Consider the following 17,808-nt stretch of genomic DNA (forward strand, 5'->3'; position numbering starts at 1 on the left):
CTTCTGAGGTATTACTAAAATATACACTCTTTAATACTTCATGTTTTGTTTTTTCTTCATTCGCATATTAGTTTTTCATTGATCTGTATTTTTTACTTAACATATTACAAATCGGTACCGTAATAAGTCGTGGACCCCATTGGAAATAAGTGCTTTTCAAGCTACTTTCATGGGTTATTCTTGGTATAAGATCAGCAGAGAATAATGTATGAAACAGAACCAAATTTGAAATTAACTATATATAATTAAATCATTTTCAATTTTTATCACTTTTATCAAAACTATCCGTGTTTTTTATCTATGTTATGCAATACTACATAAATGTAAGTCACATGTTAGATTTAGGAAATAATTGCTTAATTATGTCTCCCACCACACAGTGGTGTGGGAGACATATTGATTTACTCCTGCCTGTGTGTCGGTGTGTCTGTCTGTCACAAAGCTTGTCCGCACTCTAAGTCGATCATTTCTTATCCGACCTTCACTAAACTTGAACAAAATGTGTATGACCATAAGACCTCGGCCAAGTTCGATATAGCCAAATCGGACAAGACACTTCGGAATTATAGCCCTTGAACATAATTACCAACAACTACCAGTGCAACATTGTAGACCGGTTACTCCACTCCACTACCGCCGATACAGCATTGTAGACCAGTGCAGCATTGTAGACCAGTTACCACTATCGACACAGCATTGTAGACCGGTTACTCCAGCATGTGAATACCAATAGGCCACAAACACTATACAAAGACAGACTTACTATTCAGATGATAAGGCAGTTGTGGAAGACATGCACTTTTCTCAAAAGCACCTCTAGTTTTAAATATTTTACGATACATATCTTACTAAATCTGTCTATTGACCTTTCGGTCAGAGTTCAGGGTCTTGCACTCGACACATCGTCTGGTTATGCTGGATCCTTGTTCCAAGTTTTTTTGAATGTCCATTAATACAGAAAGATAAATTGCGTAAAAAAATTAACCTTTCCTTTTCTAAGCTTGACATTCGTTCTATCCCTTACCCCTTCCTCCCCCCTCTATCTATATTTTGCATAAATTTAAAATGTACTTGTTGCATTTTTGAAGCAACCCGTCTGTATTATTTTTCCGTTACAGCTTTTTTTGGGCCTACTTTGCAAATATGTGGCTCTGAGGCTGTGTTTGTAGTGCTCTGTGCTTCCGAGAAATCTACCCTTACCTAGGTTTTATCTTTTCAAGCTAGAGGTCTGAGTTTTGCAGATAACATATCGTCTTAACATGACGAATGTTTGTACCCCTTTGTAGACCTACATAAAGATTACCTTTAATATCTTTGATCTCTAGATATGACCGTGATCATTAAGATTAAACCTTTCACATGGATATTATGTTGAAGTTCATAATAAATGCGTGTTCCAAATTTTTCGAATATCATTTCATGCACAAAAAAATCGCATGGGTCGTAGAATTCTTCATGTGAAGAAACCATCCACTTGGCTTGCCAGAAGTCGATGGTTCTTCCCAAAGTGCCCATTCGTGCCTGAAATAATGCCCGTAGGGGCACCTAGGGTCTTTCTCAACCATCAGTCATATCCTCCTATAAATGTGTCGATATGACGTTTAACCCAATAAAAACAAACCAGACATACAAACAGAAGTTTTAGATCATTTAATCTGTTAAAAGCAAACAATATTTCAATATATTGGTTATAGGACCAAGGGAAGTGTCTACGCTTTTACATATCTGAAACAATGCAATGGGTCTAATCGCTAAAATGTCTAAATTGAAAATCATTTGTTGAATCGCATAGCTTGTAAAACCCATCTATTCTATTTTGGATACAGTGGAACTTCTCTAGTGCGAACATGCTCTGATTGAGCATGTTCGGATTAGTGAAGTTGCAATGTATACTTGGATCCAGTTATTGCTGCAGTTAACCCAAACTGATCAAATGTACTCGAATCATATTATTTACAATAATTCAACTATTAACATAGCAAAAATAAAATGTAAATGGAATCGAGCACTAGCTGAGCTAAAACATCACGTTATCAATATATCGAACATACAAATTATTCTGGCACAATCCTCGGAATAGACTTCCGAAAAAGCTGAGAAGGCGTATATTGAAACTGAATATCAAAGTCCGGTCAGAACCGAGTTAAGTCGAAGATCATATATAAAATATATTTATGCTGAATTTGCAGGATTTAAGCTACTTAGGTCAGGTTGGGACAGCAGGTGCTTGACCTAGTATAACAGCTTTGAGGATTTTGGGTAATAAAATATATAAGATCCTTTGGAAGCAGAGAATGCAACCAGGCAAACTCGGAGTCTTCTCATTAGAGGTAATGGAAAATGCAACAGCTAGCACCGGCTTAAGCGGAACTCTTATTACAAAGATATCGAATGGACTCCGCGATTCCATAGGACCAGAAAACATAACAGCACCGAATCCAAGTACAGGGGAATTGTCAATATAATGTCAAGTAAAATAAAGTCTTCTTGTAATTGGCTTATTTCTATAATCACTTATAAATTGTTATTAAAATACTCAGTTTGAATGCATCAATTGTTACACTTAAAACATGTATTTCATATTTTGTTGAACAAAGGGAGCAACCTATATTGAAGTCAATCATTATTCAAAGTGCTTTGGGAATTAAACAGTCTTATAAGTATACAGAGAATTAATAGAATTAATAGAATAGACTGAGAATTAATATATTGGATTAATATCTTTGGAGTACGGCTTTTCATAGTTTTAACACCCCAAAAGAGGTCATTTAGTCTTGCTCAACAATACTTTCGCCATGCCCTAAGTAGTTTAACGTTTTTAACAAATTTTCTGATAAAATCATTGGTTCAGGAAAATCATAAAACTATTAACTAACATTTTAACACCGCTTGATTTGTGTGGATAAATGTTACTTTTCCAAGTGCAGAAACACATGACCGTTCTTTTTCTTCTTTTTAAAGTTTAAAATTCTGCCACGGGCACGTGTTTACATTTTACCACTAGATGCTTTTTTTCTGTATACTTATTAGAAGGCTAGTTACTCCTATTTGATTCGACAACTTCTGTAATTATTTCTGTTTTATTCACAAACGTTTATATTATATATCTATCTCAACAAATGTATTAGTTTGTTGAAATCACACATTTATTCTTACAGAATAGAAGGCATTTCACTTGAAATTGCGGTTCTTTCTGTGTACTAACGTACGTATGACAAAACGATTTAAAAGAAAAAAAAAGGGAAATTATCTTTTGTTTCATCTGATAAAAATTCTAGCCTTCAAATTCTGAAAAAAACATCTGACTTACACACAAAACAAAGAAATTCTTGGCTCTAAAAGAAATTCATCTCCCAACCCCGCAATGTTCAAATTGTAGGCCATTAAATGCTTGTCACATATTGTTTGCTTTCGACTATCTGATTTATTTAAAGCTATATCAACATTTGTCCCTTTGCGTTTTTTACAAGCCATCCCCTGTACCTCGCCACTTTCGTATAGAATTGTGGTGGAGGAAAGCATGCTTCTGAGAATTGAAAGGGATCGAAGGCCAGACAGACCGACCAACCTAGGCTCATCATCGCCATCATAGCATACAAGTGGACTTCCTAGATGCTCCTAAAATAAATAAAACAGAAACTGCCTTCAAAGCCTACAAGTGGACTTCCGAAATAAATTATAAACAAATAAAACACAAAAAAATCTGGCCATAGCTTACAGACTGTCAACAAATATGATCCTGAAATAGATACAGCACAAAGTAAGATACTACATTTTGTATTAACACAGCATTCAGGTGGACTATCAGTCAGTCACAACAATCAAGATTTTCGGCAAGTACCTAAAATAAATATGACACATAAATTGCCACTCTAGTAGACAGAGGAATTGTCGGTATTCTTTTGAAAACATAAAACAGTAGACTTTCAGCCTGTACCTTCTACATATATAATTTAATTATATTAAAGCAGATAAATGTAAACATAGTATGGAACCAACAAAATAATATTGTAGAGTTTCGCGATAAAGCAAGTGCATATATGTTAAGTATTTAAAACAATATAAAATCATGTTTCTCTTCATTCCTCTTTCAAAATGGGACTTCCGTGGTCGAGTTATTAAGCTCGATGCCTTCGAATCGCTGGTGGTGTGATACCTTGCTTGAGCGTATAATTCTTTAATGTGGGGACTCATGGAAGGCTGCTCATTCTACTCAGGCAAACGCCTGAGAGGAAACAAGTGCTCGTAGAACACGAAATGCCAACCCCACCCCTCCCCTTTTGATGCGTTCAGTAATTGCACAAGGAAATCATTTGGTCACTGTGCACTGTACGTTTGACGTACCAAGCTCAAATCAATAATTATGGGTTATTGACAAGTCATAAGTGACCTCCGTATCAAATGTGATCTTCGACCAAAGCATTCACTAGTTATTTGGCAAAAAAAATGTTCTACTGTTCTAGATCAATGTGACATTGACCTTTCACCTACTGATCTCAAAATCAATACAGGTCATCTACTTGCCTTCATCAATCTCCCTATAAAGTTCCTAGGCTCAAGCATTCTCAAGTTATCAACCGGAAACCGATTGGTCCACGGACCGACCGGCCGAGTCGCAACGACTCAATTATATCATGTGGTGACTTTCCAGCTTTGATGATGGAGGAAGACTCCATGTGCCCCTCCGTGCATTATTTCATCACGAGCGGATACCTGTGTAGAGCCATCGACCTTCCGTAAGCCAGCTGGATGGCTTCCTCGCATGAAGAATTCAACCTCCCTATTACGTTTTGTGATCCTAGGCCAAACCTTTCTCAAGGTATCCTACGGAAACGGTTTAATTAGTCCGGGTCACTGTGACCGTGACCTTTGACTTACTGATCTCAAGATCAAAAGGGGTTCATCTGCTGGTCATAACCAATCTCCCTATCAACTTTCACGATCCTAGGCTTAAGCGTTCTTGAATTATCATCCGGGACCAGCAAAACAATATTCAATTTCAATTTCAATTTATTGCATAAAGCATGTAAATACAATGCCTATAGCAAGTACAAACAATATAATATGGAGCACAATATATCCCTCCTTCTCCGATGGGTGGGCGTGGTGGGGGCGCATAATTATACCTGGAGGGGCACCTGAGGTATACATCCTCCAGTAAAAGCATGGTCTATAGCTGAGTCGATGTTAAGTTAAACACAAACAAAACATACGTTTAATGCAAGTTGCATATCCGATGGACCAAATTTGGTGATGTCTTAATACCTACTCGTTGAAAAATGTAATTCTTCCAACACTGAACTCTTTCCATGTCCTCTTTTTACAGTAATATTTATTGTAAATGACATTCCTTATTTAGAGATATGTATAAGCTCACGATTTTATCGCGCGTTAGCCATGTATAGTGTTATATCTTATTCTCCTTATGTTAAAATAACTTAATTAACCAATTCGTGAATATTACTGTCCTCTACCACTACGTTCTACAGTATCTATTATTGTCGCTACACATATGTATGTTTCTTTTATTTTGTTTTATCTGTAATGGCTGATGTTACACGTGCAACATAGCGATATAAAGAAATATTGTATTGTATACGTAAAGAAAAAAGAGTGAAAGAATTAGAAAATCGAGATTATCGTCACAATATATCGAACATGGTGATACAAAATGTAAAACTGAACAGAGCAGAGAAAGAAAACTATAATGATAAATTCATATATGTAAAGGGAAGACAAGTAACGAACCAAAACAAGCATATTACCTGAACAATTTAAGTATTTTAAAGATTTCTATTGAATAAAGAATTTTTATTAATCAGATAAAAATAGCTTTGATAAAAATACAACCGTATCAAAATTAAAAAAAAAATAACGGATGATGCGAAGGCACTCTTACTCTTGATGAAATGTTATTTGCCTTAAAGTTATGAAAAAAATGAAAAGACCCCGCACAGATGGAATAAATGTAGTATTTTATAAATATAGTGGAACTATATTAAATATGATTTGAAATAATAAAATCAATCTTTAAGGCTTCAGAATGCTTTGACTTGTGTGTTAAAACAGATGAAGCAGCTGTGCAATTGGAGACTATGCGTAATTGATTACTTGCGTAGAAATGTCAGTTCAATGGGGGAAACTCCCGTTCGGGATGTCAACCACTGGGTTTTTCCCTACACTTCTTGAACAGGAAACTTGATACTAAACATAGATACTTGCTTCCCGTTCGGGAAGTAGTCATTTTCTGTTCGACTTGTTTCATTCAAAAGACACGATGCATAAGAATAAGCAGGACACCATTTAATGAAATACACCATTGTAAAGTTGGAACATATATATAAAGTTCTACCGTTCAATTCTGTTTTAAACATCCTAATAAAAAATTAATTTAATCACTTAATTTCAAAGTTCTCCGAAGTGAAAACTTAATTTCCAAATCGGGAAGCTCATTTGAGAGATTTATATTGAAATGCTTGTCTTAAGAGTACTTAAGTTAAACGAATCATACTAATAAAACACTTTGTAATATTGCCCTGCTTGATGATAACTTAAACAATATAATATTTCCATATGCTTCAACATTTATTTCTGACAGGTATACAGTTTATTCTCTTGCACATGCAGCTCTTAGTTTTAATATTATGTTGCTTAGAATTATACTGGCCCAAAATTATTTATGCAATAGTATGCATCATCAAAATGAAATACAGAAATCAATTTTTTGAATGGTATAGTGTTCATAATTATGACTGAACACAGTTCAATGTAAATATAAGTATCTGTCTTTCGCGATTGGGAAGTACGTTTCCTGTTCGGGAAGCTTTGAAATTAAAAAATATTAAAGTAAATAAAAAATTTGTTAAGACATTAATATAAAAAATCTTAACGGTATAAATTTAGATAAAGTATTTATGTGTTATTTGGCATATTTCATTTAATGAGCCCGTGTATACTCTTATGTATTGGGCTATAATGGGTTTTTTAATGGAAACAAGCCTAAAATTGATGATTTTGTTTCCGAACGGGAAACAAGTTACTGCATTTTGTAACAATTTCCCATTCGGGAAGTAGAGAAAACATAAATTGATTTCCCGATCGGGAAATTTCCCCTACTGAATGTTGTATGTTAATGTATTCTGTCACATCCATAAAAGGATGTTAATTTTTTAAAGAAGAATAGGTGTGAAAGGTTGTGTTTTTGTGGCTTTCTTAAAAACTGGAAATTTACTGATTTCTAGAGTTTGGATTAATGTGAAAATGGTATAGAAGGATTTATTGAATAATGCTGCAGATGATGGTAGAACTGTTTCTTAAACTTGATAAACAATTTTGAAGCTATTAATGTTTTAGTAAAAGACAATAGAATTTCTTTGTTCAAATGCCCTTTAGTGAGATTCTCTCATTGACTTACTACAAAATGTAAATTGTCCCGAGGGCTTGATCGTTGACTATTGTGCGTATTTGACTTTCTTGTTGATATTGTGCAATTAGTTTGTGGAAAAGGTAAATGTTGACAATGGATAACTGTTATCATGAGCTCGAGCCAGTACACTTAACCGATAATACCGAGGTTAAAGTACCTGTGGCGACATCGGACAGGATTCTAGGCAGCGACAATGGAAATAAATATCTATTTGAGTACAACAGACTAGTTACGTTATACAGAGACTTGCCAAATACATTGTTTGTTTCACGGGTTGTGCGAGACTATGCCTCTAGTGAAACTGATCTTGATAATATGAGGCATTTATTGTTCGATGCCCTACGAGAATTTGAAGACTTTCCATATGGTCTTCAGGCGGATCTCCGGCGGAGAGTATTCACACGACAAGGAGAGCCGGTAGCAATTAAACTGGCTAATGATATATATAGTTTAATTGCAGTCCATGAGGGTGAAGACTTTTCGCTGTTGAAAAGTATGATAAGTAGCGCGAGGCGTTCCGTCTCACAATGCAAACTTCTGCTGATGGGATTTCATCTAAAACCCATCAAAATGCCCCCAGTGCCAGTGTAATTAAGAAGTGGTTCTGCTTAAGGACACTGTATCCTCATTACAGGCAGATTTTCTAACGTTAAAGCAAACAATTTATGCAAAAGACGAGTTACACCGACAACATTTTAGAAACCTTGCTAATTCTCTCGACTTACTTAAGTCACAGATATATGAATGCAGCAAGTGTATCATGGAGTCTGCAGGCTTGATTGTTGGCTCTCTGGATGGAACTAGGAGTCACGTGACAACAATTGAAAACAATTTCAGAATGCTGGATAAGAGACTTTCATCAGTGGAAACTATATTGGAATCAGGCGAGCGCGCCAATGCCATGAACGTCACACAAATGACGGAGGGTTCCGATCCTATATGTCTCCATACCAACGGTTCTGCAAAGACGGAACCGGAACCGATGGATGAGAATAAGTTGACTGAGACAGGGTGCGAAACTCATCTGTCTGAGTCATTGATAATCGAGTCCGATATTGATACCATGGGACCGAATACAGACTTTCATACAACCGGGGATAATCAAGCAGACAATTCAGCTGGAGCTGATAAACACAAATATATGCACAGTCAACGCTTTCCAGCTAAAAGTGCATTTAAGTCAAACAGTGATCACTATAGTTGGAATAAAAAGGTTAAACATAATGTAACTTTTTCTGACATTATATCGGATATAGGTACTCCCGATCTACCGCGGGTAAATGGGATACCCGTAAGAATCACAGACAGACAATACAATAGCGATTCTGAGCATATCGTTATTGATGATGATGACTTTGCCGTACATGTAAAGAAAAAATCTAGGAGATTTTTCATTGGAGGGTTTAAGAACACTATGACTGAATCGCGCCTATCTTCATATGTATCAAGGCGGGGACTGAATGTGACTATGGTGCGTATTTTTAATCTGAGACGTTCTGTTGACGGTATTATAATACGGTTAAATGTGGAAGACGATGGGAATACTCATTTTCTTCAGCACAAGGGATTTTGGCCAAAAGGTGTCACGTGCAAACCATGGAAGTCACGTGGTGCTCGTGGTAGTAGCAGACAACAGGTAGATAATAAATGGGGTCATGATCAAGGACGAAAAATTCAACATAGTGATATAAACAGTGGTGGGTACATCAAGTTAATGAATAGATTTGATGCCCTTGAGGTTGATGTAGATTAGACAATGGCGTGTAGATACAGAAACTTTAATATATTAACATGGAACGCTACAGGCATCATGTCCAGTGCCTCTTATCTTTGTGACACATTGATTAAATATAATATAGACATATGTGGAATATCCGAGCACTGGCTGTTTAATCATAACCTGTACTTTCTTGATTCCATGTGTAGTGCTTATAAGTTTCATGCTGTATCTGACTCAGATTTAAATTTCCCAAGTAAAAGAAAAGTAGGGAAAGGGGGTGTTGCATTTTTATGGAACAAGAACATTGATCGCTTTGTCACTCCATTATCGGTTGACGACGATCGTATTGTAGGCATACAATTACAAGTTGCACCCAAACAATATGTATTCTTTTTCCAAGTATATTTACCTTGTAAAAATCATGCAATTGATAAATATAATACATATATTGACAAACTGTATAATATATATAATATGTATTCGCATGCAGGGTATACATACTTCATGGGTGATTTCAATGCACAGTTTACAGCTAGCGATGGCTTAGAGGGCCGAGAGCAATTATTTTCTCGTTTTATAAAAAACAGTAATTTATTGCCTGTGAACACTTTAGAAAGTTGTTGTGGTTTAAAATCAACATTTGTTTCATATGACAATTGTCATGAAAGTTTAATAGACTTCATCTGTGTGCCACAAGAATTATATGATTGTTTAGGTCATAGTGAGATACTAGATGACAACTGCTTAAATGTTTCGAGACATCGCCCTGTGTTTTGTAATATTAGAGTACCATATCATTTGAATAACAGTTGTAATCACGGGAAAAGTATTTCCAACGAAAATGTGAAAATAAACTGGAGGAAGGTTACTGCTGAACATATATTAAAATTTCAGAATATGTTAAATATGACAAAAGACTTGAATGCATATAATATTGAAGATCTTCAAAAACATGATATTGACATGTTATATAAGGTGATAGTCAAATATATTGTACGGTATGGCGAAATATGTTTTCCAAAATTGTTGTATAAGAGTTACTTAAAGCCTTACTGGAATACACATTTATCTCAGCTTCATAGCGCTATGTCAGAGTTGCGGAAACGGTGGTGTGATCAAGGTCGACCTAGAGAACTAGAGACTGAGTGTTTCGTTAAATATAAAGACTCAAAACGTGAATTTAGATTGTACCATAGACACTATGTAAATCAATATATGGTTGGGCTTAATCAAGAGATTGACGAAAAGGCAGAACTTGATACTAGGGTATTTTGGAAATTGGTTAACAAACGACGTAAAAGTTCAAACAGTACACCTGGGGCATGCCTGCGCTTTAATGATATAGTGTATAGAGACCAGGAACTCATCACTGAGCAGTGGGGGCTTTACTTTAAAGATCTGTATACGCCAAAAGACAATCAGGATTATGAACAGAGTTGGAAAACCTATGTCAATAACTCAGTCCAAGACTACATCAGTTCCTGTGTACCAGACAATGATGCGATGGTTACCTGTGAGAAAATCGAATCATTTATTTCTTCTTGTCCTACTGGTAAAGCACCAGGCGCAGACGGAATCATGTATGAACACTTAAAGTTTGGTGGTACATTTATTGTGAATGTTCTCTCAATTTTGTTCACGGCAATGATAAGAAGGGCATACATTCCAGATGAGATGAAACATGGTATTATTGTTACACTTCACAAGGGAGGAAATAAATCAAAAGACAATCCAAACAATTATCGAGCCATCACATTAACATCTGTGGTGTTAAAATTATACGAACTTGTTTTATTAGACAGAGATGACATTATTAACAAATTAAGTAAAAATCAAGGTGGTTTTCAAGAAAAATTAGGATGTTTAATGACTTCATTTATATTAAGGGAAAGTATTTTATACAGCAAAGAGAATCACAGTAAATTGTACGTTTGCTTCTTGGACGCAAAGCAGGCCTTCGATAGAGTCTGGCATGATGCGATTCTTTTTAAACTGATTGAAGCAAACATTGATCCGACGGCCTTTCTTTCATTTGTCAGTTTGTACACGAACATGACCAGCTGTGTCAGAAGTCACGAATTTAGGTCCGAGTGGTTCTGTGTTGGACAGGGTACGCGTCAAGGCGGGAAGAGTTCGCCTTTGCTATATCTTCTATTTATAAATGGGCTTATACAAGAATTAGAGAACAGTAATTTAGGATTCTCCATATACAATATGAACATTTCCTCACCGACAGTTGCGGATGATATGGTACTCATGTCGTATTCACAAGCTGGACTCAATGGAATGCTGCAAATCTGCCACAATTATTCGCGTAGGTGACGATACGAGTAAAATCCAGATAAGTGTGGTATAATTGTTTTTAATGAAAGCAAATGTAAAAGCGATATACCAAGGCGTTGGTTTTTAGGTGAGAAACAGATACTGGAAACTGAGTCCTATGTTCATCTTGGTATTAACACAGACAGTTTACTATCCAGTAAAAGTAACATGTATAATGCGGGTGTTAAACTACGTGGTACCCTACTCAGTATATCTAACTGTGGTTTAAATGCTGATGAGTTAAATCCAACAACGTTGTATTCCATCTATAGATCAATTGTCATACCGAAAGGGATGTATGGATGTGAGCTTTGGAACAATTATGCTCCGTCTGATCTGCTGCAGCTTGAACGATCACACAGATTTTGTATCAAATATGTTCAACATCTTTCCGCAAATATAAACACTGATTTTGCTTTAAAGGGCCATAGGTTCCCATCCTATTGATTGCGAAATTAATTACAGAAAGCTGCAATTTTTAGGACAGTTATGTCGGCTTCCTACACAATACAATGCAAAAGACATATTTAACAAGAGACTATTCAGCTTTTTAAATTGTGATATGCAAATGCATGGATTTGTACCAGATATATATAAGATATTGCAGAAGTGTAATTTTTTGACAGAGTATAGTTTATCGGGTATGTTCCCAAGTAATTATCAGTGGAGAAATATTCTTCGTGCGGCAGTAATAGGTCAAGCAAAATGGAATATGATTTTAAACTTGACTGCAAAATACCCTGACGTTCGGACGGAGTTAATGTTGAACATTGAAGGAAGCAGTGAGTTATGGAAATTAAGTAAGACCAATCCGGTGTTAGCACCATATTGTACTTCTGTTGTAAATGCCATGGGACTGTTTTATTCTCGCGAATATCTACAAATGTGTCAAAAGTGTAACAGACTAGTCACTGATTTGCTAACACACAAGATATGTTTTTGTACAGGAAATAATGGCGATAGGCTTAAGTTGTAGCGGTATATTTTTCTTACGAATGGACAAGACTTTTATACTCATTTGGTTGTATCAAGCCCCAAAGAGCAGGTCAAAATCTTGTTGTTCGACCTAACCTCTGTATTGGCAACAAATGAGCATGTTCAAAATATAAATTATTTGAGGAATATTTTAATGTTGTTGCACAATATTTTAAAGGTATTTTAATATACATGATAAACTGTGTTATGTAATAGGTAGGATGTGGTAAAATTGCACTAGTTTCTAAAACTCTTATGTTTCATTTCGGTAAGGGTTTTCATGATGCTGCTTGCAATTTTACAACTGTGTGATTGTAGGCTTATAAATGACACAGATTAATAATGCCCTCATGTGAATGATATAAGGTGAGAACCAGTCTTTAAGTAATGGCAAGAATGTCTAAACCTCTAATATTTTCTTTCGGTAAGGGGTGTGGATGATATTGCCTAGAGTCCATACATACAACATAATGGGTATTAATGTATTGTTTAATGGTTTATATATGACTAATTTTAGATAATGTTGCTCTCAATGTATGTATACAGCAAGTAATATCAAGGTAAAAGATTGTAAAACCGTACTTTTTATAGGCGTTCAGTGATATATGTATGAACGAAAGAAACAAAAGAGCACTGAGATATATAATGTCCGTATAGCTTTTAGAAATGTGTAAATATTTGTGTATTTCTGTTTATATATGTTTCTGTATATATGTATGTGCTATGTTTTGTGTATGTAATCTTCATTATTGGAGGATAATAAATAATAATAATAATAATAATAATACTTAATCTGCAATGTTGTAATCAACAATCCAAAACAAGACAAATATGTAAGGAAGCAGATACCAGCTAGGAAATATCAAGGCAATTATACTGTTTTTGTTGATGACAAACATGTAACCATTTAACTTCTTGGAAACTTTCGGAGTTAAGTATAAAATAAAGCTTAATAACACACTTACAAAAAGCAAATGTTGATTGAACTTGTCTTTGAAACTGGAGATAAATAAGCTTGTTGAATGTTGGTTACAAAATAACAGCTATAGCAATTTTCAATAGGTTAACAATGTTTTAAATACCATCATTCATAAAGTCAAATAGGTTTTATGAAGAGGAAATAAAAGTGTTGTACAAGAAACGGTAAAGTATTTATTGACATTTCATTTTTGAGAAACATTAGGTGTCACCTATCTCTTTATATATAATTATCTAAAACTGAAATTATGTCATACCAATTCTGAAATAATGAAAAGATGTATAACCTTTATTTAAAGAAATACAATGTTTCCGATGGATCAAATCTTAAGGTAATTAAAAGACGTAAAACAACGCCAAGATTCATTTTCTAAAGCATGTTGAGAGATAAGTTACAAGACTGAGTTAGAGAACCGAACGGAACATATTGCATGGAACAACAGCGACAGTAAAAAGTCATTTAGCAACTGTGACATGGATAAATAAAACAACATGTACAACTCTAACTTATACGACTAACACAGTCGTACCAATTCGAAGAAAAACATGACTTAAGTAGGATTGTTTAACCCTTACCATGCTTGACACAATTGGTTCTTCCTTTACGACCAGTGTAGATCATTGATCCGCCTGTACATCTGTGAAGTCTGATCATGATCTGCACTGTTCGCCATTCAGTCAGTATCTTTTTGGTAAGCATCCCTTTTAACAGTTAATGGTACTGTCCAAATTGAAAGATGGACAAGTTCATTATAGAATTTTAGGGTAAGGGTTAAAACATGCTTCATTTCTCGAAAACATTCGGATTTAAACCTACTTAAGCGCTGCCGCCTTCCTATTTTGTCATCAATGTTATTCGATACCCTTTACTATTCACTTATTTCTAAAACCGTAAATTGTACTCACAGTGCAAAATGCAGCATTTTCGCTTATTCCGCAAATATTGTTTCGATTTCCTATCAACACATCAAATGCATAGAGGAACCGAATGAGTTTCCTGCACTGTCTCGCCCCAAGTAGTTCAACCTGCATTTCACTCACGTATCCGTCAGCTGATGGGTATTGCAAATAAAACAAGAAAAAAAATCCGAAATAGCTGTAATAACTCAGTCAGTAGCAAAATGGCACTTTGTAGAATAGCGTTCGTAAGAGATACAACATCGGAATTATCGTATCTTTAAACTATTTTATTTGTAATTTTTGGAATAAAGCAGATTCGAAACACGAGCTATATGAAGCATAGCATATGAACAAAAATCATGGTCAAGTCAATGAAGAAATTATGCCAAAACTTTATCTATGTGAAAATATCAAAGTATTTGAAAAGGACGGCGGTGGCCTTAAGGTAAACGTGTTAGCCGTTCAACGCAGATGTCGCGAGCCCGAGCCCCACCGAGGTCATGAGCACGCCTTCTCATAAAATTCCAATACTGTTTTTTTTTGTTTTTTTTTTTTTTTTTTCAGGACGAAAACTTGAGAGTGATTGAAATGATCTTTCTTCAAAATCGAGCTAATATAAATTAGTAAAAATAAATGTACCTAACGAACTTCCTTTAAATCCAGCTAATTTGCACTTTCCGGTTTTCAGAAACTCTCGGTCGTAGGTTGCATCTATTGAATGAAAATATAACATTTATTAAATCTGAATATATTTGCAGGACTAATTTCTGTTTCTGTGACTATTTCTCATATATTTAAAGTCTTAATGCATTTCCTTCAATGAAAATATAAACAGCGATGCATGTTTAAACAGCTATTGCATTCAAATGTAAATATCAAAGTCGCTAAATGCCCCAGGTCAGATCGTGGTTCAAGATTTGTCAGCATACGTAACAAATTACAGATAATTCGTCGCCATACATTCAGTGTGTGCCTATTCTATTGTAAAAAATTTCATTTGATGTAGTGATGCAAATCAAATGGTTATGTAAATATTACTGTTTAGGTAGTATCGAGGCTGGAACAGTTACCCTCGAGACAAAAAGTATCGAGGCTGGAATAGTTACCCTCGAGACAAAAAGTGTCATCGGAACATATCGTCCCAGTAATGCAACAAGGTACCATAATCTTCTTTAATTATCAGCAACTGGTACCTTTTTGATCTAACGGCGATAATTTCAGTGATAGAATCATTTATTTTCGTAAAACGAACAAAGGGGGACTTTTTATCGGGTTTTACCTGAAGTATAACTACTACAAAGATGCAGCCTCAAGGAGTCAAATATCGGCTGTGTTCAAAACGTAATCCTGGTTAATATCTTTGAGAAACTACACAAAATAAAACAAGAAAAACAAGAAAAAGTTATACAAACCCGACAGACGGACATGTTTTACAGCCTTCGTGATTTTAAATGGCTTTTTGAGATGTAACAGAACGATATTGTTTCCTACATGGTCTGCTTTGCCTGCATAATCTGGCTGTAAACATCAATCATTTTTTAGAGTATAACCACGTGCAAGAATTTAAGCAGTATATTGTTTTATTACATACCTTACTATGAGTAGTAACGAAATTGCATAGGACACAATCCTGTAACCTAGGCCAGATAATCGGAAACGGGCATTATAACCGGTTAAAAGCTCGCCAGGGATGAGTGACGTCATTTTCACGTCATAATTTTAGCGTGTTATCTATATGATTAACTGATTCAAACAATCGAATAGTCGTTATTATGTTTAGGTATGTAATAAAGAATTTAGTAAACGGGAGCACATTCCTAACCTGATTATTAAAACTCCTATTGGCACTCGGGCTACGCTCTCGTAATATATAGGTTAACCACTTCAATTCAATATGCTGCTGCCGTTTAATAAGTGTATAATAATGGTTTGTTTAGCTGTTGTTGTATTTCACAATCAAAAGAAAGTATGCTCTAGACATTATGTCGGATGGTGAGCTCTGTTTTGTATTCGGCAGCATTGTAACAATCATAAGTTCTGACTTAAGTCCAGTGATACCGAGAACTACATATAGACTGGTAGGTAGCACAAACTTTTGACCGCGATTGATATAAAGAACCATGTATTAACCAATTGATGTCTTTCAATGGACGATATATTCAACAGAAGTCTGGCTCTCCTATTGAAAAGTTATTTTACATTTTCTTTACTCCTTTAAAGGAAGCAATCAATTTGGAAAGACGAGATATTATCAAAAAGACAAATAAACGCTTCAAATGCTATAGAATTTTTATCTAATGGTAAACGGAATCAACCGAAAGTTTACATAAATACATAATATCTATCATTTATACTAATATATAAACTATCCATATGTATATAAACTGAAATTTGAAAAATTTAAAACACATTTAAATTTCTGTTAATATAATACTTACGTGCATCACAAATTTATCCACTTTTCTCCTTTGTATTCTCTTTTTTCCCTTACTTAGTCCGGCACGTACAATGTATGTAGGATTTCTGTTTAAATTAAATCGAAAATAAAGTATATTTCCAATCAGTTATGTCAAAAGAATTTTCAACAGATCAACCAAAATGAAATAGTACATATGTAGAAAGGAAACAACACAAAAATGTAGCCAAAGTCACCTAGGTTATGCATTAATTTTACTACTTTGCACTGATACAGGGATTATATGTATTGTTAAAGGTAAGTTACAGTCTCTGTGACTAGAGTTACCTCCCCTGACGGTCAGGCTAAAATGAAATGAAAGTGATTACGCCAGTTGTACAATGGTATTAGAATGCTCTCGTGATGTTTTTGTTGTTTTCTTTTATCATTTATTCCAGTCTTAAAAATTACCTCACTGAACGTTAGATCGTCATCCGATAATATGAATTTTGCTACACTTCTCGCAATGTTTGAAAGTTTGTTATGCCCCTGAAGGGAGGCATATTAGTTTTCAACTGTCCGTCCGTTAGTTCGTTCGTTCGTTCGTTAGTCACAACGTTAACTTTTTGCATGAAGGCACTTTACTCGCGAACCACTAAACCCATGACCTTCAAACTTTACATGCTGATAGTACTTATTGAGTACACCACCCATACTGAGTTTGGGGTCACCAGGTCAAAGGTCAAGGTCACGGGGGCCAACGTTAACTTTTTGCATGAAGGCACTTTACTGGCGAATCACTGCACCAAGGACCTTCAAACTTCATATGCTGATAGTACTTATTGAGTACACCACCCCAACTGACATTGGGTTCACCAGGTCAAAGGTCAAGGTCACAGGGGCCAACGTTAACTTTTTGCATGAAGGCACTTTACTCGTGAACCACTGCACCTAGGACCTGCAAACTTCACATGCTGATAGTACTTATTAAGTACATCACCCCAACTGACTTTGGGGTCACCAGGTCAAAGGTCAAGGTCACAGGGGCCAATGTTAACTTTTTGCATGAAGGCACGTTACTCGCGAACCACT

At 35.4% G+C, this 17,808-nt stretch overlaps 1 protein-coding gene across 1 annotated transcript; it reads right to left on the bottom strand.

The window, feature by feature from the left end:
- Window positions 1-1,641: 1,641 nt before the first annotated feature.
- LOC128556881 (uncharacterized) lies at window positions 1,642-17,015 on the bottom strand. Its single transcript, XM_053542751.1, has 5 exons — window positions 16,760-17,015; window positions 15,734-15,839; window positions 14,961-15,032; window positions 14,328-14,473; window positions 1,642-3,618 (listed from the first exon to the last, which is right to left on the bottom strand). Exons 1-5 carry the CDS (start codon window positions 16,763-16,765, stop codon window positions 3,307-3,309), a joined length of 642 nt encoding a protein of 213 aa, XP_053398726.1. The 5' UTR covers window positions 16,766-17,015; the 3' UTR covers window positions 1,642-3,306.
- Window positions 17,016-17,808: the final 793 nt, after the last annotated feature.

This window comes from Mercenaria mercenaria, chromosome 5 (genome assembly GCF_021730395.1).
Source record: "Mercenaria mercenaria strain notata chromosome 5, MADL_Memer_1, whole genome shotgun sequence".
Taxonomy (NCBI): Eukaryota; Metazoa; Mollusca; class Bivalvia; order Venerida; family Veneridae; genus Mercenaria; species Mercenaria mercenaria.

Excerpts from the sequence above, each read along its gene's own strand:
- LOC128556881 (XM_053542751.1), bottom strand. Across the intron at positions 14,474-14,960 it reads ATTTAAAGGAAGTTCGTTAG|CTGACGGATACGTGAGTGAA; the intron begins GTACATTTATTT and ends AATACCCATCAG. Across the intron at positions 3,619-14,327 it reads AAAATGCTGCATTTTGCACT|GAGCATCTAGGAAGTCCACT; the intron begins GTGAGTACAATT and ends TATTTATTTTAG.